This window comes from Hyperolius riggenbachi, chromosome 1 (assembly GCF_040937935.1).
Source record: "Hyperolius riggenbachi isolate aHypRig1 chromosome 1, aHypRig1.pri, whole genome shotgun sequence".
NCBI classification, from domain to species: Eukaryota; Metazoa; Chordata; class Amphibia; order Anura; family Hyperoliidae; genus Hyperolius; species Hyperolius riggenbachi.
The window spans coordinates 193,853,208-193,876,900 of NC_090646.1; the positions used below are offsets into that span (position 1 = coordinate 193,853,208).

Here is a 23,693-nt window from a genome sequence, read left to right on the forward strand (position 1 = left end):
AGGCATGATAAGTTTAGGTGTGATAAGTTTAGGTGTGATAAGTTTAGGCATGATAAGTTTAGGGGCTCGATTCACAAAGCGGTGCTAACCCAGTTAGCATGCCTAAAAGACTTTAGGCATGATAACCATTGCACCATGCTGGTGAAAAGCCAGTTTAGGCGTGATAAGTTTAGGTGTGATAAGTTTAGGTGTGATAAGTTTAGGCATGCTAAGTTTAGATAAGTTTAGATCGCTTGCAAAGTCCCGCACGCAAAGCAGCGCCATTAAACTTTATACAAAGTGCACCAGTCTTTGCTAGCGTAAAACTTTTGATCAGCTGTGCACTGCGGTGCTAACGCAGTTGGCACTTAAACTTAGCATGCCTAAACTTATCACACCTAAACTTATCATGCCTAAACTTATCACACCTAAACTTATCACACCTAAACTTATCATGCCTAAACTGAGTTTAGGCATGATAAAGGGCTTTTCACCAGTGTGCTAACTGTTAGCACCGCTTTGTGAATCAAGCTTTAGGTGTGATAAGTTTAGGCGTGATAAGTTAAAGCACCAACTGGGTTAGCACCGCAGTGCACAGCTGATCAAAAGTTTTGCGCTAGCAAAGTCTGGTGCATTTCGCATAGAGTTTAATGGCGCTGCTTTGCGTGTGGGACTTTGCGCGCGATCTAAACTTATCTAAACTTATCATGCCTAAACTTATCACGCCTAAACTTATCACGCCTAAACTGGCTTTTCACCAGGGTGGTGCAATGGTTATCACGCCTAAAGTCTCTAACTGGGTTAGCACTGCTTTGTGAATCGAGCCCATTGGGCCTGATTCACAAAGCGGTGCTAACAGTTAGCACCCTGGTGAAAAGCCCTTTATCATGCCTAAACTCAGTTTAGGCATGATAAGTTTAGGTGTGATAAGTTTAGGTGTGATAAGTTTAGGCATGATAAGTTTAGGTGTGATAAGTTTAGGCATGATAAGTTTAAGCGCCAACTGCGTTAGCACCGCAGTGCACAGCTGATCAAACGTTTTACGCTAGCAAAGTCTGGTGCACTTAGTATAAAGTTTAATGGTGCTGCTTTGCGTGCGGGACTTTGCAAGCGATCTAAACTTATCTAAACTTAGCATGCCTAAACTTATCACACCTAAACTTATCATGCCTAAACTTATCACACCTAAACTGGCTTTTCACCAGAGTGGTGCAATGGTTATCATGCCTAAAGTCTCTAACTGGGTTAGCACCGCTTTGTGAATCGAGCCCATAGTGTGAATGAGCCCTAAAGCAATACCAAATACCAACTGTCATCTAAATAGTATCTTCAGCAATTAATAGACTAACAAACCCTTGCAGTTGTGCTGGGCTTTTTAACACCTAACTTTACAACACAGCATAGAAAGCAAACATACTGTATATCCACATTTAGGGCCTGATTCACAAAGCGGTGCTAACAGTTAGCACGCTGGTGAAAAGCCCTTTATCATGCCTAAACTCAGTTTAGGCATGATAAGTTTAGGTGTGATAAGTTTAGGTGTGATAAATTTAGGCATGATAAGTTTAGGTGTGATAAGTTTAGGCATGATAAGTTTAAGCGCCAACTACGTTAGCACCGCAGTGCACAGCTGATCAAAAGTTTTGCGCTAGCAAAGTCTGGTGCACTTCGTATAAAGTTTAATGGCGCTGCTTTGCGTGCTGGACTTTGCAAGCGATCTAAACTTATCTAAACTTATCATGCCTAAACTTATCACACCTAAACTTATCACACCTAAACTTATCACGCCTAAACTGGCTTTTCACCAGCATGGTGCAATGGTTATCATGCCTAAAGTTTTTTAGGCATGCTAACTGGGTTAGCACCGCTTTGTGAATCGAGCCCTTAATGTTTATATCAGAAGATACTTTTTATCACAAAGGTGCAATTCATGGCAGCACAGACACATCCAGCCAGCACTAGGGGAAGGGGGAAAACAAGGGTGAATGAGGGAGAGGAGGAGTGGAAGGACTGAGATAGAGCAGAGAGCGTATCTGTATTGCAGTCCCACATCACACAGAGGCTACTTGCCTGTAATGTGTCTCCTGTCCCTGCCAGCCTCTCACACAAGCTGCAGGCAGCCCTTCTTAAGTTTAGGGACTGTCAAAAACTTTTTAACCTGTGAAATACCTTATGTAGCTGTCCACATAAGTCTTTACAATGGTGGGAAAGCTCAGTTTTTTCCACAGACCCTGCAGGAGGTAGGCCTCTGTATATTTACCAGCTTGCCCACTTCAGCGATTTCAGGGAATTGCTCTTAAAGGTACAGGGGTCTCAAGGGTGTATTCCAGACATTGGTAAACCCCCGCTAATTGCGCCAGTGGACATGTTATTTAAAATCACAACCTATGTAGAAAATGGACTAAAACAATGCACCATATTTTTCCGATGACATTCCTGACCATAAGACACACCTAGGTTTAGAGGACAAAAACCAAAGGAAAAATATACTAAACCTGGTGCATTTATGGTGCAGGGACAGCTTATGGATGTTCTCCCCACAGTTATTGTCCCCCTTGTACTACATGTACCCCTTGTACCATGTGTGTGTCCTGTGTCCTCCTCTGTCCCCCATATGTCAGCGTCTATCCCCTTTATGTCCTCCTTTGTCCCCATTGTGTCCTCCTCTGTGTCTCCCATGTCCTCGTTTGTCCTGTGTCCTCCTTTGTCCCCCTTCGTGTCCTCATTTGTCCCATGTCCTTCTCCCCCCCCCCCCCTTGTGTCCCCCTATGTCCTTGTTCGTCTCCCCCTTTGTGTCCTCTTTCATCCCATGCCCTTCTTTATCCCTCTTTGTACCCTCTTTGGTTCCCTGTACTTTTAACTCGGCACAGGAAGCAGAGGCGGAGACATGGACAAAGAAACACTCAGACAATACAGGGAATCCCCGACATAGTGGCAGGGCAGTGCTGTTTGTAAGTCAGGGAACTCCCTGTGTTTAGAATAAAAAGATGTAGTGATTTTTTTTCTACCCACTTTTGGGGGGGGGGGAAATTTTGTCTTATAGTCTGAAAAATAAGCTAGTAATGCCTGTAGAACAGGGTATGATTAGACTAATTAAAGAAAACTTTAACGATTAACATATTTGCTTAATAAAGCTTAATGAATAAAATTGCTTATTTTTTGCAATGATTTATAAATGAGTGTGTTGACGTTTGTCCATGTTCCTCTCCGGGATTTACATTCTTTAAATTTACTACAGAGAGTGGCATCTTTATTGCTGGCCTGGTGCAAAACTTTTTTTCCATCTGTGAAGTGAGCAGGAATATCACATGATCTCCCAGAGTGCTCTGGGGCAGAAGGCTGCCTGACATCATAATGTTAATATTTGTCTAGTACTTTTCTCCTGTTTCAAACGCCTGAGAACTGCAGTCACTAAGGGCACACAAAGGGCACACTCAATAGGCACAGGGAGCCAGCATTTAAACCCTGGTCTCCTGTGCCTAGGGTGTTGTCTTTCATACACTATCCAGCCAAGCATGGCATAAAAATCTAGGCTACACATAACTGGAAGAGCAGGGGTACATACCAATATACAGTTTTAAGAAGCATTTCTAATGCTAAAACCAGGATAATTATTGTAAGATTTGTTATCCTGAATATTTTTTGTGTTCTGCTATACGTCAATACAGGCATTCTTTAAGTGGAGATACTCGGTTATATGCACATGTATTATTATTATTATGTATTTATATAGCACCAACATATTCCGCAGCACTTTACAGAGCACAATAAGACGACAACGGGAACATAGGTACAACCAGAGAATGTACAGCACAGTCTCAAGCAGCACAAATATTGCGACAAAGGCAGTAAACATTAGGAGGATGGCCCTGCCCTTGTGAGCTTACAATCTAAAGGGTAGTGGGGGACACACTAGGTAGGGGGGTGGGGGTGGATGAGGCAGTGAGCCTTTGCCTCTGATTACATTGTGAACAGATAAGTAAATAGGGGCTATAAAATGTAATAAGCTTGCCTGAATAGGTGTGTTTCAAGCCTCATCTACACGGTACAGTGTTCCATCAGATCGGATCTATTAGATGGATCTATTAGATAATTTCCAACCGGTCCAATTGGACTGCGTTCGATTTTTCAATAGACTTTAGGTACATATCAAAGCAAAATCTATTGCAAAATTGATCTGAAACAATTTGGATGTCTACACACAAAGCAATTTCTTATTACATCCATCTAATAAGGGCCTGTACACACCACTGCGCTTGCGCCTTTAACCACTTCCGGATTCTCGGTGTGTATATGTACGCCCCTGAATCCTGAAGTGTATTCCATGGAAACGGCCGCTCGTATGAGCGGCCGTTCCATGTCAGTTCACGGAGGGTGTCTCCGTGAACACCCTGCGAGCCGATCGGCGGCTCGGAGAGTAAATGTAAACACACGGGGAAGATCTTCCCCGGTGTTTACATGTATACGGCGCTGCTGCGCAGCAGCGCCGTACAGGAGATCGGCGATCCCCGGCCTCTGATTGGCCGGGGATCGCCGGCATCTGATAGGCTAAAGCCTATCCCATCAGACGCAGGACGGAAATCCGTCCTGCGCCGCTCACAGGGGGAGGGAGAGGGAGGGAAAGGAGGCCAGGAAGCGCTGCGGAGGGGGGCTTTGAAGAGCCCCCGCAAGCAGCCGGCGGCGATCAGACCCCCCCAGCAGGACATCCCCCTAGTGGGGAAAAAAGGGGGGAAGTCTGATCGGCCTGGCTGCTATCTGATCGGTGCTGCGGGCTGGAGAGCCCACGCAGCACCGATCAGCAAAACATAGCGTGGTACAGAAGTGGTTAAAATCTCATGCGTTTTTTAATCACAAGGTCTTTTGAAAATTGTGAAAATCTCTAAGACCTGTACACACTGGTGCAATGAGTTTTTTCTATTTTCATGAAGGCTTTGCGATTAAAAAATCGCATGCAATTTTAAAAACGCAGCGCAAGCGCAGCAGTGTATACAGGCCCTTATAGATCCGTATATCAATGTAAAAGTACCTTGTAGATGAGGCTTTACTAGTCCGTTTGAAGATGTCCAAGTTTGGAGCATGCCGTACAGGCTGTGGAAAAGAGTTCCAGATGAGGGATGATGCTCGTGTGAAGTCCTGAATGCGAGCATGAGAGGAGGTGATCAGCTTAGATGACAGGATAATTTCTTGGGAGGGACAATGTCTAGAGATTAGTGAGGGGATGTATGAAGGGGACAACTTGTGAAGGGCTTTGTATGTTAGAGTCAGGAGCTTGAACTGAATCCCCTGGGTAATGGGCAGCCATTGGAGGGAAAGGCACAGTGGGGCTGCATCAGAGGAGCAAGTAGAGAGGTGAATGAGGCGGGCAGCTGAGTTTTAAAGGCATTGGAGAGGTGCCAGCCTGTTCTTTGGTAGACTACAGAGCTAGGTGTGCAGTGGTCTAGGCGGGAGATGATTAAGGCGTGTACAAGCTTTTTGGCGGAGTATGGAACAGTGGGGTCATAATTTTCCTGATGAAAGGATCCAGATAGTAGAGGATTGAGGTGCTTTGTGTTAAGGTGAATTTACACCTAAGTAATAGAGTTTTCTGTACATATAAAAAGTGTAGGATCCTTATTTTTGTGTGTTTTGCTAATTAAATATGTGAATACTAATTATGTGAACACTTTATATGACTACGGTATATACTGAATGATGCTAGAAAATTTTAAATTAAAGATAAGAAAGTGAAAGATAAATACACTAAAATTACATATATTTAAAAAAAAAACGAGTGTACCATCTTATTGAAGATTTATTATTTGGCATTTAATTTTCTTTCTTTAATCTGAAACAGGGTATTGAAGCACCAACCATGCTTAAAGGCAAGTATTCAAATTTTGTATCTTGACACAGGGGACATTAAAAGCCTGATGCACCAAATGCCAGTAAACTAAGTAGTATCCCAGTAAGCAATTATTGCTTGATTTTGCATGCTAATAGGCACTTGATTCATTAACTTCAATAAATAAAACACTGCAAAAGCTGAGAGATAATTACTAACAACAGATAAACTGATTTTAATTAGCTGAGTATTTGTAGTAAAATTACTCATGTATTACGAGTCCCCCTTTTGCACACATAGATGTGATCGCAGCAACCCCCCACTCTCACGCCTGCTGATGTGTAACAGCTTACATTCAGCGTTGACCTAATCACCAGCTGACCACCTCTCTTAGCCTAGTTTGTACCCTGCTCTGTAGTGTACATGGGGCATACACAATGCATACCTATAAAAATAGCGCCAGAGACAGAGACAGCCTGTAGTAGAATATTGGTAAGATTACCAATTTTCTACTGCTTAATTCTAACAGTAAAATATCGGTAATCTTTACTGATATTTTACTATGATCTAACCTTACTCTCATACAGAACCTTCCCTCTACCCTAACCATCACCTAATCTAGCCAGAACCCTCCTTGCCTAGCCTAACTACCCCCTGGTGTCTGTCCTTAACCATTCCTCTCTGCTGCCTGATCTTAACCAAATACCACCCCCTTGCCAGTGTCTAAACTTAACCCCCCCATGTCCCAGTGCCTAATCTTAATCCCCTCATGTCAAAATGTAACTACCCCATGCCTAACCTTAACCTCCCCGCCCCAACCTTAACTCCCTAAACTACCCCCTGCCTCCACAGACAGCAATAGTAAATACTGCGATTAGTGTCAATGAACAGTAATTATGGTGCCCGATAAATGGCTCCTGTGCCTAAACTTAATTACCCCCAAGCCTAATCTTAACACCCCAACCTTAAATTCCTAAACTACCCTACCCTAATTATGGTGCCTGATAAATAGCCCCTGTGCCTAAACTTAATTACCCTCGAGCCTAACCTTAGCCCCCCAACCTTAACTTCCTAAACTACCCTACCCTAATTATGGAGTCCGATAAATACCGGGTGCAATAATTACCGTTCATTGCCACTAATCACAGCTTTTACTACTGCCGACTATGTCGACACCATTTTTAGCGGCACTCGTCCTGCACCATTTTTACCTGATCTGGGCACAATAACTGACATGTAACTACACACCTCACACCTCTGTTGCCACCAAGTAACAGCTTATTTTATAACCTAGTTTCAATGATTTGTGTGCATGTGGACACTTTCATATTATACTTGGAATGGAATGTCACATGCAGAGATGTTCAGAGTCAGAACATACTGCACAGCACATCATTTTGTAAAACAAGTTGTCCACTTCTGCCCCACATATCTTTATGGGGAATCCTCATCCTCAAACAGAATGCATCAGTGTTTTTCAGCAGCTCTTATTCATACCCCAGTGTAACAGATATTTACCTGATTGAGCCTCTTAGGTAATCACTTATGCAAATTTGAGTTGGTTCAACCTATTTTTTTTTCCGCAGAATTATGCACAAATGAGAAGACTTGAGAGTCCCTCATGGAATGGATACTGTTTTAGTCTATCTATGAGTTTTGGAAATGTAAGTAATTTAGTGGATTGAACAGTCATTTCTGTGCAGCTGCTTATTTGTCGCCATCAGAAGATGCTAGAATATTTTAACAACCCACATGGCTCATGGCTGGGAACGTGTATGGTCATCCAGCTGGAGGAAGGAAGAGTATCCCTTTTTAACTTTACATGACATTTTTAACATCCAGTTGAAATTTGGCTGTTGAATTATAAAGAAATAAAAACAAAAAAGATTCAGCTGTGCAAGCAGGAGCAGATTATACCCTACGTTAGGTATTGAATGTTGTCTGCCTCTTCACTGGATGCCCTTCCTATCCTCCCTAACAGTAACCACTGGGGCCAGAAAGTGAGATAATTTTCTTGGCAGGTACAAAGCAGACAAGACACAGAACATTTATATTGCGCTTTTCTCCTGGCTGACTCAAAGTGCAAGAGCTGCAGCCACTAGGTTGCGCACTATAGGCAGTAGCAGTGTTACAGAGTCTTGCCCAAGGTCTCCTCACTGAATAGGTGCTGGCTTACTGAACAGGAAGAACTGAGGGTCGAACCATGATCTCGTGTGTCAGAAGCAGAGCCCTTAAAGGGGAACTTCAGCCTAAACAAACATACTGTTATTAAGTTACATTAGTTATGTTAATTAGAATAGATAGGTAATATAATCTCTTACCCACCCTGTTTTAAAAGAACAGGCAAATGTTTGTAATTCATGGGGGCTGCCATCTTTGTCATGGGGGCAGCCATCTTTTTGGTTGAAAGGAGGTGACAGGGAGCATGAGACACAGTTCCAACTGTCCTGTGTCCTGATAACCCCTCCCAGCTGCACACAATAAGCTTCAAATGTCAAATTCAAAATGTAAAAAAAATAATTGCACCAAAACAGCAGAACGAGAACAACAACATCAGAAATCCCATCATGCTTTGCACAGCATAAGGGGAAAACTGCCCGGGCAGTTTTCTTCTGTGCAGCTAAAAATGAGGCTTGTATAAGAGAACAAAGTTCTGATGCTGTGAAACTGTTAAAGAAACACCAGGCCTTTTCAGTGCTGCTAAGTCGATTTTTATTCTGCAGGTTCACTTTAACCAGTACACATTCAGTAAAGCTGTAAAAGCCTGATGTAAGTTCTAATTCTATATCCAACGTCCATTAACAGTTCCCACCCACCTATACTCTCTTTATAACTAAAAATATTGTGAGTACTTCCTTTATTCAAATTTGGTTCATGAAGACAGTGGTATACAGTAGAGTCCTACGGTGCTCAGGTAGGTGGTTTGAATGGAGAGATGGCACCAAACCGCTCTACAGTGCACCACTGTCTCCATGAACTGAATCCTACTAAAGGAACTACAATGCAGTTTGGTGCTGGTTACTGTCTTGTCTGCCTTTCTGCTAACACTTGTGACGCACATCCTGCAAAGTCCACAAGCTGACAAGAGGTCTGTGCAGGTTTGGGGGCACCTGACTCCCTGTGACCCCTGCAAAGTCCACAAGCTGACAAGAGGTCTGTGCAGGTTTGGGAGCATCTGACACCCTGTGACCCCTGCAAAGTCCACAAGCTGACAAGAGGTCTGTGCAGGTTTGGGGGCACCTGACTCCCTGTGATCCCTGCAAAGTCCACAAGCTGACAAGAGGTCTGTGCAGGTTTGGGGGCACCTGACTCCCTGTGACCCCTGCAAAGTCCACAAGCTGACAAGAGGTCTGTGCAGGTTTGGGGGCACCTGACACCCTGTGACCCCTGCAAAGTCCACGAGCTGACAAAAGGTCTCTGCAGGTTTGGGGGCACCTGACACCCTGTGACCCCTGCAAAGTCCACAAGCTGACAAGAAGTCTCTGCAGGTTTGGGGCACCTGACTCCCTGTGACCCCTGCAAAGTCCACAAGCTGACAAGAGGTCTGTGCAGGTTTGGGGGCACCTGACACCCTGTGATCCCTGCAAAGCCCACAAGTTGACAAGAGGTCTGTGCAGGTTTGGGGGCACCTGACACCCTGTGATCCCAACACTGACACATCCTGTGTAGACTCACTTTCTTTATATTCTCTAAAACTAAAAATATGTTTTTGCTACACATTAAAAATGTCTATACCTTTTCCTTCGCATCCAAAGAAAAAACGATTACGCATTATTATTCATGCCTGGAACCATTCTCTCCATAAGGAATCAAACACGCTGTAGTGAGTGAGAAACATTGCTAGACATGACACCTAGCGCTTGTGGATTGCATTGCCATCTTTTAATGTATGCGGTTATAGAACACTATATCAGGTCAGTTCTGCATTTTATAGCTATTAATAATCCACTACCAGTTGTGCCAAACAGTTTTTATGCATTAATTTGAACTTGAACTGTACTTCACACTCACTAATAACAATAACTTTTCATCTGCTAAACTATTTATGCCTATCAAGTGATGTATCATGACCTGCAATCTAGGGTGAGAAGCTTACAGGATATATACGGAGCTGCTGCTGTCTCATGCTGCCGCTGAAGGAGAGAACAGTCAATCACTCACATGCTGCTCAACATTCATAGAGTCTGCTTGATAAATATACCTTCAGGCCAGCACTGTAATATTAAATGACCAACTAATGGCCTAATTCACACCCCCAAGGAGATAATACACAGGGATTTCCCTTTCTACAGTCTGAGTTTTAAGTCTATGTAGAAGAGCCTATTAGGCAGGGTTTTTTTTAAAAAAAAATTAAATAACAGAAAACTTCAATATATTTTTCTCCCTCTATGTCATCTTTAATATTAACACATTTTGGACTATGCAAATCACAGATCTACTAATTAGATCCCTTGGCCACCGCCAGTCTCGTATAAAAAAGAATAGAAGAGAGTGTATTTGCATAACCTCTCTAATTAATTATGCATGAAGACAAGCAGAAAGGGTGAGAAAGAAGGTGGTTTAATACACTTTTCTACTTCTAAAGTCTATTGAACTCCCATACTTCATGTTGACAGCAACATGAAATAAGAACAGACACTCTGAAGACTAACATGGCACGACACAAAAATCTCTAACTTCTCTGTGTACACCCAATACAGATCATTTTATGGTACAAATAGAATAAAGAAATCAACAGAGGCACACTATGCATTCTACAGAATGTTTTCTCAAACCTATCTACTTAAAGGACAACTAAAGCAAGAGGGATATGAAGGCTGCATTTCCTTTTAAGCAATACCAGTTGCCTGGCTGTTTACTCTGCCTCTAATAGTTTTAGTCACATACCCTGAACAAGCATGCAGCATGTCAGGTGTTTCTGACACTATTGTCAGATCTCACAAGATTAGCTGCATGCTTGTTTCTGGTGGGATTTGGACACTAGTGCACCTTAAGAGATCAGTGAGGTTGCCAGGCAACTGGTAGTTTTTAAATGGAAATAAAATATGGCAGCCTCCATATTCTTCTCACCTTAGGTTCCCTTTAAACTAATTTTGCTGTCATTGCTATTCTGCTTTTAAAGATGCCTGCTTTTTAGCTTTCTTGTTGTTCCTGTCTCCAATATTTTTCAAGCTACAAATTTGGACCAAGGATTCAGTTAAAGCAGTCCCAACACCTGATTAAACATCTTACTCAAACGAGATTACACTCTGGACTGCCGCTGTGGGGATGTGAGAAATGCACCAGGTACTGAACGAGCCCCATTTGACTCACTTTACCTCCAGAAAGTATACACAGACGTCCATGTTAACATTAGTGTAGATCCATCATGTAAGTCAGTGGTTCCCAACCTTTTCCGGCCCGGGGAACACTGTCTGACCAAATTTTTCTCCGGGGAACGGCGCGCGCGCGGGGGGGGGGGTCGCAGATGCGGCCCCCGGTTGTTTGCGTGACCCCCGGTTGTTTGCGCAACCTAGTGGACAGTGCCGTGCGCAGCAGGCTATGGGGGGGGGGGGGGGGGGGCTGGGGCGCGGCTACATAGCTAGCATAGTTGCCCCAGTGTAGGGAGTTTAGTTGCCTCAGTATAGCTAGCATAGTGCCCCAGTATAGCCCCCCAGTATAGCTAGTATAGTTCCCCAGTATAGTGCCACAGTATAGCCCCCCAGTATAGCTAGTATAGTGCCCCAGTATAGCCAGTATAGTGCCCCAGTATAGCCAGTATAGTGCCCCAGTATAGCCAGAATAGTGCCCCAGTATAGCTAGTATAGTGCCCCAGTATAGCCAGTATAGTGCCCCAGTATAGCCAGTATAGTGCCCCAGTATAGCCAGAATAGTGCCCCAGTATAGCTAGTATAGTGCCCCAGTATAGCCAGTATAGTGCCCCAGTATAGTGCCCCAGTATAGCCAGTATAGTGCCCCAGTATAGCCAGTATAGTGCCCCAGTATAGCCAGCATAGTGCCCCAGTATAGTGCCCCAGTATAGCCCCCCAGTATAGCTAGTATAGTGCCCCAGTATAGCCAGTATAGTGCCCAGTATAGTGCCCCAGTATAGCTAGTATAGTTCCCCAGTATAGCCAGCATAGTGCCCCAGTATAGCCAGTATAGTGCCCCAGTATAGCCAGCATAGTGCCCCAGTATAGTGCCCCAGTATAGCCCCCCAGTATAGCTAGTATAGTGCCCCAGTATAGCCCCCCAGTATAGCGCCCCAGTATAGCTAGTATAGTGCCCCAGTATAGCCAGAATAGTGCCCCAGTATAGCTAGTATAGTGCCCCAGAATAGTGCCCCAGTATAGCCAGTATAGTGCCCTCCCGCCCGTCCCCGCGGCCGCCGCTGTTATTACCTTAACAGCTGCCGCTCTCCCCTCTCTGGCGCATGTGTTTATTCTAGCAGCGTATCTCCGGCTGCTCTGTGTGATGCGGAAGGAAGCAGGGCAGCGGCTTCCTGTAACGGCGATATGTATCGCCGTTACTATGGTAACCGAGCCCTGCCTCCTTCCGCATCACACAGAGCAGCCGGAGATACGCTGCTAGAATAAACACATGCGCTGGAGAGGGGAGAGCGGCCGCTGCTAAGGTAATAACAGCGGCGGCCGCGGGGACGGGCGGGAAGGGGAGAAGAGGACGGCACACCAGGCAACGTTCCGCGGCACACTAGTGTGCCGCGGAACACTGGTTGAAAAACACTGATGTAAGTGAAGGTTTAATTAGGATTTATTAACACCAGGCCCGGATTTACATCACAACAGCCTGTAGGCACAGATGTCCTGGCACCCTAGACTTTAAACTCCATGAACCTACAAACCCCTGCCAAACTGCACCTCAAGTGTGCTGGCTGGTCCAGCTATCACTTCTCCCTTACTTCCCTTAGCATTAAAGCCAGAGGTACCCTCAGTATTAAGCTAGTGGTGCCCCCACTGAAGAGAGATCTCGTCAGTGGAATGCCGAGAGCTGGGTGAGTGACATCTAATTTATGCTCTGCTCAGGACTCTGCATAGGGAAGGAGGGATGGAGGCACTGGGGGCGGGGAGTGAACTGCCTACCTATTATCAGGCGCCTGTAGGCACATGCTTACTGTGCCTTATGGTAATTCCGGCCCTGATTAACACCTCCTGAGTACTAAATTCATCCTGGATGGACCCATGCTCCCTTAATAAAAGAAATGTTAGGAGGGGAGCAAGACACTCAGCCTCTGATTGTTGCTTACAGATCTAGCATACCGGATTATTAAAAATACTACACAGTGAAAAATTAACAATCATCTGATCTTGTTTTCAGATAAAGTTATAATCACTTCCATGGTCTGTTTCCATTTACTCACTCTTCGCACTTAGGTCTGCCCCACATTAGATGAGTCCATGGCATCTTCTCTATCCAAGATGGAGAGTGCCATGGAAGCGCCACAGCATTTCTCTGAAAGGGGTTTTTCCAAGATGAAGTGCCATAGGAGTGCCACTGCATTTCTCTAAAAGAGGGCTATTAAAGACAGAGTGCCATGGGAGCGCCACAGTATTTCTCTAAACGAGGGCTATCCAAGACAGAGTGCCATGGGAGCGCCACAGTATTTCTCTAAAAGAGGGCTATTAAAGACAGAGTGCCATGGGAGCGCCACAGTATTTCTCTAAAAGAGGGCTATTAAAGACAGAGTGCCATGGGAGCGCCACAGTATTTCTCTAAAAGAGGGCTATTAAAGACAGAGTGCCATGGGAGCGCCACAGTATTTCTCTAAAAGAGGGCTATCCAAGACAGACAGCCATGGGAGCGCCACAGTATTTCTCTAAAAGAGGGCTATCCAAGATGGAGAGTGCCATGGGAGTGTCACTGCATTTCTCAGAAAGGGGGCTATCCAAGATGGAGAGTGCCATGGGAGTGTCACTGCATTTCTCAGAAAGGGGGCTATCCAAGACAGAGTGCCATGGGAGTGCCACTGCATTTCTCTGAAAGGGGGCAAGGCAAAGCACCAGAAGTCGGGGTATACAGGGACTAGGTGTGTGAGTAGAGGAAACAGACCCTGGAGGTAATTATTACTTTTTATGAAAATGAGATCAGAAGAATATTAATATACTATATAGTCTCTTTAAGTGACCTTGGCAGACCTCAGGGGACACATGTACACAGAATAGATTCAGCCTCAGCCTCAAACAGTCTAGTGTGTATACAGGCTTCACTACAGTGCCCTACTGTTACTATTTATAATTTTATTTTGTATTACTTTATTAATATAATTATAATTTTGCAATACTGATGGGTGTTTGTATTGTGGATTTTAGCATATGTACAAAAATGTGTTCACATTGGCATTATTATTCTGTATATTAGTTCAGAATATATATATATATATTTTTTTTTTTTTTTACCACACCTAGAAATTGAGTAAGGTAAGGCAGTGAATGGCTGCTCTCAGATCTTTGTGTTTGTCTTCCTCTGTCAGTCAGTGCACTTGCAGAGCCTCTAAACTTCAAAAGAAACACCTTCACTTTCCATATTAGCTAGGGGCAGTATCTTCAGCATCCAGCACTAAGTATCCCACACGTGTTCTCTGCTATTAACCAGCCTTACAGAGGGATAAAACAACCCAGAAACTTCATTATGTCAGCTGGATGTAAAGTCTGTTTATATCAAAATAAGAGCTTTGATTTTGACATAAAACACAATTTCCACGGCTCCTGTGGTATCAGCTAATCATCGGCTGAATGATCATATTGTTTTATCATGTAACATGCACAGATAGTTCCAGCTGGGGATTATAGAAGAGTCTGTATTAGGTGTTATATAGCTATTCTAACACAGATCAAATAAATCAATGACATGACTTCATTCATTCATGTGGTTTTCTATTATCGGTGTTGGAGATATTATTAATTACACAATTTGAGACATCATTTATTTCTCACCAGATGGAATGAAACAGTGGAAAGAACCAAACCAGTGCAGTGAAAGCAGCTTCTTGCCAGAGCAGCCCAGCTCTCATCTTTTTACTTAGGGTCATACAAGGTTGAATCATTGATGGTCACCTTAAGGTGGCCATTAAAGAGAATCTGTAACGAAAAAACATCCCGGGGGCTGGCATTTACTTCGGGAGGGGGAAGCCTCTGGATCCTAATGAGGCTTCCCTCGTCCTTCTCCGGCCGACGGTGGCAGCGTTGGCTCCCTCAATACAAAAGGGATGTCGGCTGTGGCACATGCAATACTTACCTTGTGCTGCTCCAGTGCAGGCACTGCAGCAACATCCTGATGGGCATAGGAGGAAATAGCCAAGCCCTATTGGGTCTGCTCTCCTGCGCGGGCAACTTGCGATTGCGCAGTAGTGCGGACCCGATTGGGCTCGGCTATTTCCACCTGAGTCAGAGTGGAGAACCACTAATGCACCTGTGCTTGAGCCGGACAAAGTAAATATTTACATGGCTGCTGTTCTGGGGCTTCTAGCGCTGCCACCGTGGGACTGAGGAGGATGGGGAAGCCTAGTTAGAATCCAGAGGATTCCCCCTCCGAGGTAAGTATCCCCCAGAGGGTTTTTTTCATCACAGGGTTTTCTTTAAAGGATACCAGAGCTGACATGTGACATAATGAGATAGACCTGTGTATGTACAGTGCCTAGCACACAAATAAATATGCTATGTTCCTTTTTTTATTTCTTTGTTTGAAAGAGTTAAATATCAGGTATGTAAGTGGCTCACTCAGTCCTGACAGTGTAACCCTCACTGATAAGAAATTCCCCTTTTTTATCTCTTTCCTGCTCTCAGAAGCCATTTTCTGCAAAGAAAGTATTTTATAGTTGGAATTTCTTATCAGTGAGGGTCACACTGTAGTTACTTCCTGTCTGAGTCAGGACCGAGTCAGCCACTTACATATCTGATATTTAACTCTCTCAGTCAGAGAAAGAATAAAAGGAACACAGCATAGTTCTTTGTGTGCTAGGCACTGTACATACACATGTCTATCTCATCATGCCACATATCAGTTCGGGTATCCTTTAATGATATGATTCTTTAGACGATCGATCAATCGATCAGAAACTATAGTTCAGGCCCACTGACAGAAGGATATCTGCTATCCAATTGGATCAGATTAATGGAATCAATCCGATTAATATTACTATTGAATTGGAGAATCGACCACACAAAGAATTGTATTGTTAATGGCCACCTTTCCCTAAAAAGGTCATATGTACATAAGAAATCTGAAAGCAAGCAAAAAGTGAGCAGACATATTAATGCAAAAACTATGCCAATTTCTACACAAGTGTGTTTATAAAAGGGAGGGCAAGATCCTCGACCTGGTAAGTAACTATATATTACATAAAAAGAAAAAGGGCACCTCCCTAAATGCAGATAAGGGTATGATATATGAACAAATAACTGGTATTGAGACCAAGAGTAAATGCAAAAAACTCACTTTATTTAAGCCAATATCAAAAAGTTAAAACAATTTAAAAACAAGGCTGAGCCATACCCAGCCCCAAGGCTCCTAATATAATATAATAATTGCAATAAGCCCGCCAATGAGACAATCTAAACTGCACAGTATAATATTAATGCGAATAGCATATGAAGTATTGCGCATATCTGCTGAGGAGCAGCGATATAGGTAGTTGCAGCATCTAATATAAATTGTGATCAATGTGTCAAAAAATGATGCTGCAATATCGCAGCTCCACACAGGCAAGCGCAAATATCCGTGCAGTTATTGGGTTAAAGATAATATGTCGCCTGACCTATGCTTCCATAAAAGGTGCAAACAAAAACTGTAATAACAATAAGACCTCCTAGAGGATAATAAAGGTTTGATCCCCCAGCAGCTTCGGCGGAACTAGTCGGACGGGCGCAGGAGCGCCCTTGCAGCCGTCCTCAGTCCCTTTCATACTCTTCTATTCGGTAAGCTCCGCCGTTCCTCTCCTAAACCTTGCCTCTCCTCTTCATGCTTCACTTTTTTCACCTATACTCATTGTTGGTTGATGACTTATAGCACTTGTACTAAATTTTCATTGTTTGTATCAAACCTTTATTATCCTCTAGGAGGTCTTATTGTTATTACAGTTTTTGTTTGCACCTTTTATGGAAGCATAGGTCAGGCGACATATTTTCTTTAACCCAATAACTGCACGGATATTTGCGCTTGCCTGTGTGGAGCTGCGATATTGCAGCATCATTTTTTGACACATTGATCACAATTTATATTAGATGCTGCAACTACCTATATCGCTGCTCCTCAGCAGATATGCACAATACTTCATATGCTATTCGCATTAATATTATACTGTGCAGTTTAGATTGTCTCATTGGCAGGCTTATTGCAATTATTATATTATATTAGGAGCCTTGGGGCTGGGTATGGCTCAGCCTTGTTTTTAAATTGTTTTAACTTTTTGATATTGGCTTAAATAAAGTGAGTTTTTTGCATTTACTCTTGGTCTCAATACCAGTTATTTGTTCATATATCATACCCTTATCTGCATTTAGGGAGGTGCCCTTTTTCTTTTTATGTAATATATACATGAGAAATCTGAGCGGGCAAACTAGAGCTTTAATTTTAAACAAAAAGACTGATCTGGGCATAAGTCAACCCTCCCTCTATAAAACTTAACATAAAATACTTGATTTCATTTGAAATAGATAAGGTAGATTGCCCTTGTTGCCCATATCACCATTGTATAGAATTCTCACCCGTTCCTGTCCCTGGGACAAATATAGCTTCAATGCCAAATATACAGTAGTGATCTGGAGGCCATTATTATAGTGTGCAGGACGTGTGCTGGAAGTGGACATAGAAAGCAATAAAACACCAAAAGAAGTTTTAACCTTTTCCACGTAAACTGAAAGCAAAACAATAGCGTTGGCTGGAATTAAGCATATTGGCATTAATAGTGAGGAAAGTCAATAGTCAGGAGTTTTTATCAGTGTAGTCCCCATAACCTCCCGAACTCATGAGGATCCCGATGGGGAGGTCTTGGGCTTTCATAATAAAACACTGTCCTCCTCTGCTGATCAAATGAGGAAAAAAACACCCAAAAAAACGGTGACTTGTCAAGACAGCAATCTGACCGTAGCCGCACTTGGCATGGGTTGTAATTCAAAGAGCCACACAAAAGCGCAGTTTTATCTGCAATCTCTGTGTATTTTTATTTTAGATGTTCTGATTTATCTAGCTTTACTTCCAGGATGTCAGGGTTTAATGCCTGCTCTCACCCTGCACAAAAGTGAAGGAAAAGGCCAACTGTTCATTTCAAGTTTTTATTTTTTGATGGGTCAGAAACTGTGCTGCCTCTTTGATATGTTCCCCTATGGTAAGATAGCCGCAATGCCGGAGCAGAGAGCTGCTTTTAAGATTTCAGTAGCAGGAAGGAAAGATCATTGCCGCACTCACAAAATCATCTCATGCTCATTAAACCAGCCTTATCCTTTCTTGTTCTATTGGACTGAAAACTGTTTGAAAGAAAACTTTTGAAGAGCTGCAGACAGGAAACATCACATCTCCCCTTTTTTAACCTATGCTATACAGTCTAATTTGTCAGCCTTAATTTTCTAACAATTTGGAAGTCAAATATTGCTAGTACTTTAGTCTAATTAGTTAAGTAAAACTGAAATATGTTTCTTTTATTCTGTGGGATTTTTTCATTTCTTTTAGCAGTTTGGCTAATTTGTCATTTAGAATAGATGTCAGATAGGGATAAGAAAAAATTCTTTTGTGAAACGGAAACATCACAGGCTCACAGTGGATAAAATCAGATTCTGCCTTCTGGTCCACCAAAGCACAGCCAATTAGTGTAACTTATATGGCCTTATATCAAAGAATTTACTTTACATTTATCTTGTTAAGAAGTCCAAATGTAAGGAGGTAGTGCTATATTTTCAGGCTGCCTGTAAACTAAATTGAAATATTTCCTAAAAAATGAATTGCTTTCTCAAGATTAAGGCATCCCGTCTGGTTTTATTCTTGGCACCAGCAATTTAAAAGGTGTTTCCATTTCTTTCCTACTCATATACATATGTACAGTGTTTATCTGGTATTTTCCAGTAAAATCACAGGTAAATATTATTATGTGAATAGCTAATGTCACTGAATATTCCCCCCTTCATTTTTGAGCTGTCCAGGGGCTTGATTCACAAAGCGGTGCAAACACTTTGCACGCCTGTGAAAACCCCTTTATCACGCCTAAACTCAGTTTAGGCATGATAAGAAGAAACTCGCGCGAAGCTCCCATTAAGCCCTATGGGACTTTGCGCACGCACGTACACGCGTACGCGCGTGCGCGGAAACTTTGCGCGAGTTAGAGCACAAAGCGGTGATAACTTTGCTGGTGCAAAGGTTATCACGCCTAAAGTCTTTTAGGCGTGATAACTGAGTTATCACCGCTTTGTGAATCGAGCCCCAGGTATTTCCGCTCACTATTGTTTAAGTGTAGATGAAGCAGTGGCATAGCCATAGGGAATGCAGAGGTTGCGATAGCACCAGGACTCTGGGGTTTGAGGGGTCCACATTCATTCACTTAAATAGATGCTTTTGGCACTGTAGTAGTAATAATCATCTATGTGATTTGAATAAGGGTCAGAAGATGGGAGGAGGAGTTTGGGCTAACAGACTGCTGTCTCTGTTATCCAGACAGGAAGTTATTTTTAAAAGCACAGCAAGCCAGGTGATAACAAAAAAATCATGCAAAAATGGTTTGGGTGCAATGCAGAATACCTGTTGTATTTGAAATTATGACATAATCTGCACAATATGCTGCATGCATTTGACAAGGACTTCCATTTTGTCTCCCCAGTTTTTAAAGTCCCACTTTATACACATTCTACATGCCACAAATTGACAGGGTGTAGGTAGCCAGACAGATAGGTGAGGTGATGCCATTGCCTAGCAAGGAACAGGGAATTGGCTATTTAAAGACAAGACAGGGAATTGCAGTGAAAGATGTGCCTGCCATAACTGCTCATGCCAGCTGCAGCAGGATATTAAAAAGTGGCTTATCTGAATTCTCACCATGGCAAATGTGAATCACCACTTCTGCCAACCACAAGCCCTGACCAAACCTATAAACAGAAAGGAGCCTACAGCAAGAAGTTAGTTGAGCAGAAGAACTTGAAGAGGATGGATCTCCTTCTGTGTACACTACAATGGCAGCAATAGATCCCAGAGTCAGAGTCAAGTCTGCTGGCCATCTGCCAGTATATGGGACACCCTCAGAGCTGTGCTATCAACTGTTTCTAATTAATGTATGCATCTGTATAAACTGAAAACTTCAATATACATACTTTGGTAGCTCTCAATGCACACAACCACAAAAAAATGTCAGTAATAACATGAGACCATGATGTGCATTTAGGCATCACAGTGAAACTCAGCTTCAGCTCAGCTCTATAAAGTAAGGAAAAATAGTTCCTATTTTATCTTAGATTTCAGATATACTGAACGTATACTAACCCAAGGCATTGCAAAGTTTTTGTGACAACTGTGGCTAAATGGAAGTGTCATTCCTTGTCTCGGCAAAAAAAACAAACCCAAAAATATGCAAAAAAAGAAGAAGAAAAAAAAAAGATTTATTCATGTCTCTCAAACTACTGGTTAACCCTTTCAGTGCTGAGCTCTTTCTGTAGCCACCTACTACCTAAAATGCCACCTCATGCCTACATGGGCTCTCAACTTTGCACTGATGTCACTGCACCTAGGAGACTGTGTTGGTCCTTCTCATTCTAGGCAGTTTTCTGGCTGTTTAGACGCCTACCCAATCCCCCGAACCATACCTCCTCTATAACCTGACACCAGAGCGAGATTGGGATGGGATGACTTTGCTAAAGGAGGGTAGGGTGCCCCCAAGTAACCTTTGCCCCAGGTCCTCCATGCCGCTTAAACCTGCCCTGATGTACAAGTATCACAAGTACACAGGGATAGGGGCTTGAGTGCTGTATAGATGCGTCGGTAGCCTAGAGGCTAGCAACTCATCTGTTGCCATGGATGGGGAGGAGAGGTGATGTCTGGCAAATAACAGCTGCTTTCAGAGGGTGGGATGAAGAGGAGAACAATGCACACATGGGTCAGTTGAACTTCATAGAAGATCCACCATTCCAGATCTTTACGCAACATTAGGGGGCTCCCGTACACATGGTAGATGTATGGTATGGTCCTGACTCAGGTCCGTATAATGTCTGAAGAAGAACCATAGCATTTTGAAAGCTTGCAATAAACAATGTATAGTTAATCATCAAAGGTATTACCCAAATCAATGATTGTTGGTTTGATGTTAGCATATCTGCTCCACAACTAACACCGGACCATACTTCACTTGCTTCACACAAAAATAATGAATACATCAGACTTACTTGAGATTGAGAGACAGGGGCTGTTCCTTTGCTTTCACTAAATCCTTCACTTTGAAAGTGCTGCAACCCAAGAAACTCTTCTGAAATAAAAAAAATGACATTTTAGTTACCATTTGGATTTAATAAAAGCTTATTAAATAAAGCAGAAAAGTAAGCTACAATGCAAAAAAAAGGTCTTTTTTTCAGCTTAAAGTCAGGATGAAGCTTCCAAATCACTTTTGCTGCGATAATTAAAGAACGATAAAACTTCATAACTCCTGTGAAAGTACTAATAATTCAGGTCATATTTATTTAATGACAAAAAAGAAACTTCAACTACACACTTTTTACTGTCCCAGCTACCATTTATTCCAACCAATTCATAATCGAATGGAACCAAGTTCTTTCTGATTGCTCCATTCGACTTATGAAGTTGATAGTATCTTATGAAGAGAGGAAACTTGCTGACATCAGAGTTCAAATTACAGAGACCAAAAAGGATCTTGAAAAATTATCTTCCTTTGAACTCTTTGATGACCTTAACAACAAAATGAAAGAAAATATTGCTAAATTGGAAGGTATCGTTACTAACACTAAACGAGTTAAATTTCTTAGAGATTTGGGGGATTATAAGAACAATGTAGTGTATGAGTGGGGGAGGTGGGAGACTATGCATAGATCCCCGAGACCTATCCTACGTAAACCCAGATTGACCAAAAAAGTTAACTTTAGCTCGGCGGACAGCTCAGGTTCCTTTTCGGATGCTTCAAATGGGAAGGAAGGATTGGTTCAGTCAGTCTTTTCTGGCACCCCAAAAAAGGGGGGGGACCAGCATGGACAGACACAGGCCATAGCCCCCGTAGCACCCACATCCTATTATCAGAACCAAAGGAAAAGATGTGGGAAATAAAAACAGAACAAAAAAGGGGGTGCAGGAGGAGAGCGGGTCGTAAACACAAGAAACTAGGATCACATAACAAACACTCCAATGTTATCAATCTCTCCAGTAAACAACTTACAGATACTCAGCTATCTCTGCTTTCCAGGGGTCTGTCTTTCTCACCATCATGTCACTTTGATGTCTTCGGCACTATGTTAGACATCAACAAATTTATTAGAGATTTAATGGTGAGGAAGCATTTCCAGGAAATAGAAGAGTCTGATGATGGAGAGAGGGACTTGGGGGCAGCGGCGGGACCCCCTTCTTTTGCTGCCCCATCGCCCTTTCGGGAGGCCTCGACCGCCCTCACACTGGAACGAGTGTCCAGGGTGATGGGCGGCCCAGCCGCCAGGGCAGCCTCGGGCCCCGTATCCGTCCCCAATCCCTTCTTCTATCCTATACAGGCAAGAACTACAGCTGTTGATAATTTCCAAGACTTAGTAGAGAGTGAATTGGTTCGGTTACAGAGGACATCCAGAGCTAACTTGGATCTCACTAGACAAGAACGGAATGCACTCCAGTCCCTCAAAGATGATGATACAATAGTTATTCGCAATGCAGATAAAGGAGGGGCTGTGGTCGTCCTTGACTCAGATATATATAGGGCAGAAGCCTTACGACAGCTGGGGGATACAAGAACTTACCAGACTTTACCAGGGGACCCTACAGTACGATTCCAGGGAGAACTTAAGGAATTATTAAACTCTGTTTTTTCCTCGGGAGTGTTTTCGGAAAAAGAGAGGGATTATCTTATGGTGAAGACACCAGTGGTCCCCATTTTTCACCACCTCCCGAAGGTACATAAGCCTGACATTCCCCCTAGGGGCTGCCCCATTGTTGCGGGCATCGGCTCCCTGGGGGAACGCCTAAGGCAATGGGTGGATAGCTGTCTCCAGCCCTTGGTACAACGGTTATCAGGATATTTACGTGATATCACTCATTGGATTCTTTAGAGTGGTCTAACCATTACACATGGGTCACAATGGATGTGGCGGCACTCTATTCCTCGATCCCCATGATCTTGCCCTCAGAGCACTGGAGTTTCATATCCAGAGATATGGCTCTTTTCCAGCGGCTACTAGGGATCCTCATGTCGGCGGTAGATCATCTGTTGACCCACAATTATTTTATGTTTGACAGGGTTTTCTATCTCCAGAGATGCGGAGCTTCTATGGGAGCCAAATTCTCCCCATCCCTGGCGAATTTGTTCATGGGATGGTGGGAGGAGCTCCACATCTTTGGATCGGAGAACCCCTTTTCTGAGTACATTTTTTGGTATGGGAGATACATAGATGATCTGCTGCTGATATGGGGAGGTCCCCCAGACGTCCTGCCCGATTTTCTAACATACTGCAATACCAACAATTTTAATTTATCTTTCACTATGTGTTGTGATTTGACTTATCTTGATCTTACTCTATGTGGGTCTCGGACATCGGGCAGGATCGTCACGAAGACTTACAGGAAGGCATGTTCCGGCAATTAACTTTTGCTTGCAACAAGTTGCCATCCGAGCCATACGCTGAGGGCAATCCCTTATGGTGAGATGTTGAGAATAGCTCGCAATTGTTCTGATCCTAGTGTTTTGGGGCAGGAGTTGGATGTGGTGGAGGAAAGGCTTCGG

The 23,693-nt window shown here is 43.2% G+C and overlaps 1 protein-coding gene across 5 annotated transcripts in view; it reads right to left on the minus strand.

Moving 5' to 3' along the window:
• The window catches only part of INPP4B (inositol polyphosphate-4-phosphatase type II B), a 668,171-nt gene that overhangs the window by 364,052 nt on the left and 280,426 nt on the right, over window positions 1–23,693 (minus strand). For all 5 annotated transcript variants that reach the window (XM_068279481.1, XM_068279471.1, XM_068279463.1 and 2 more), the window contains exon 4: window positions 21,151–21,230. In XM_068279481.1, the coding sequence (XP_068135582.1) occupies window positions 21,151–21,230 (80 nt within the window). The remainder of the gene's footprint in view (window positions 1–21,150; window positions 21,231–23,693) is intronic.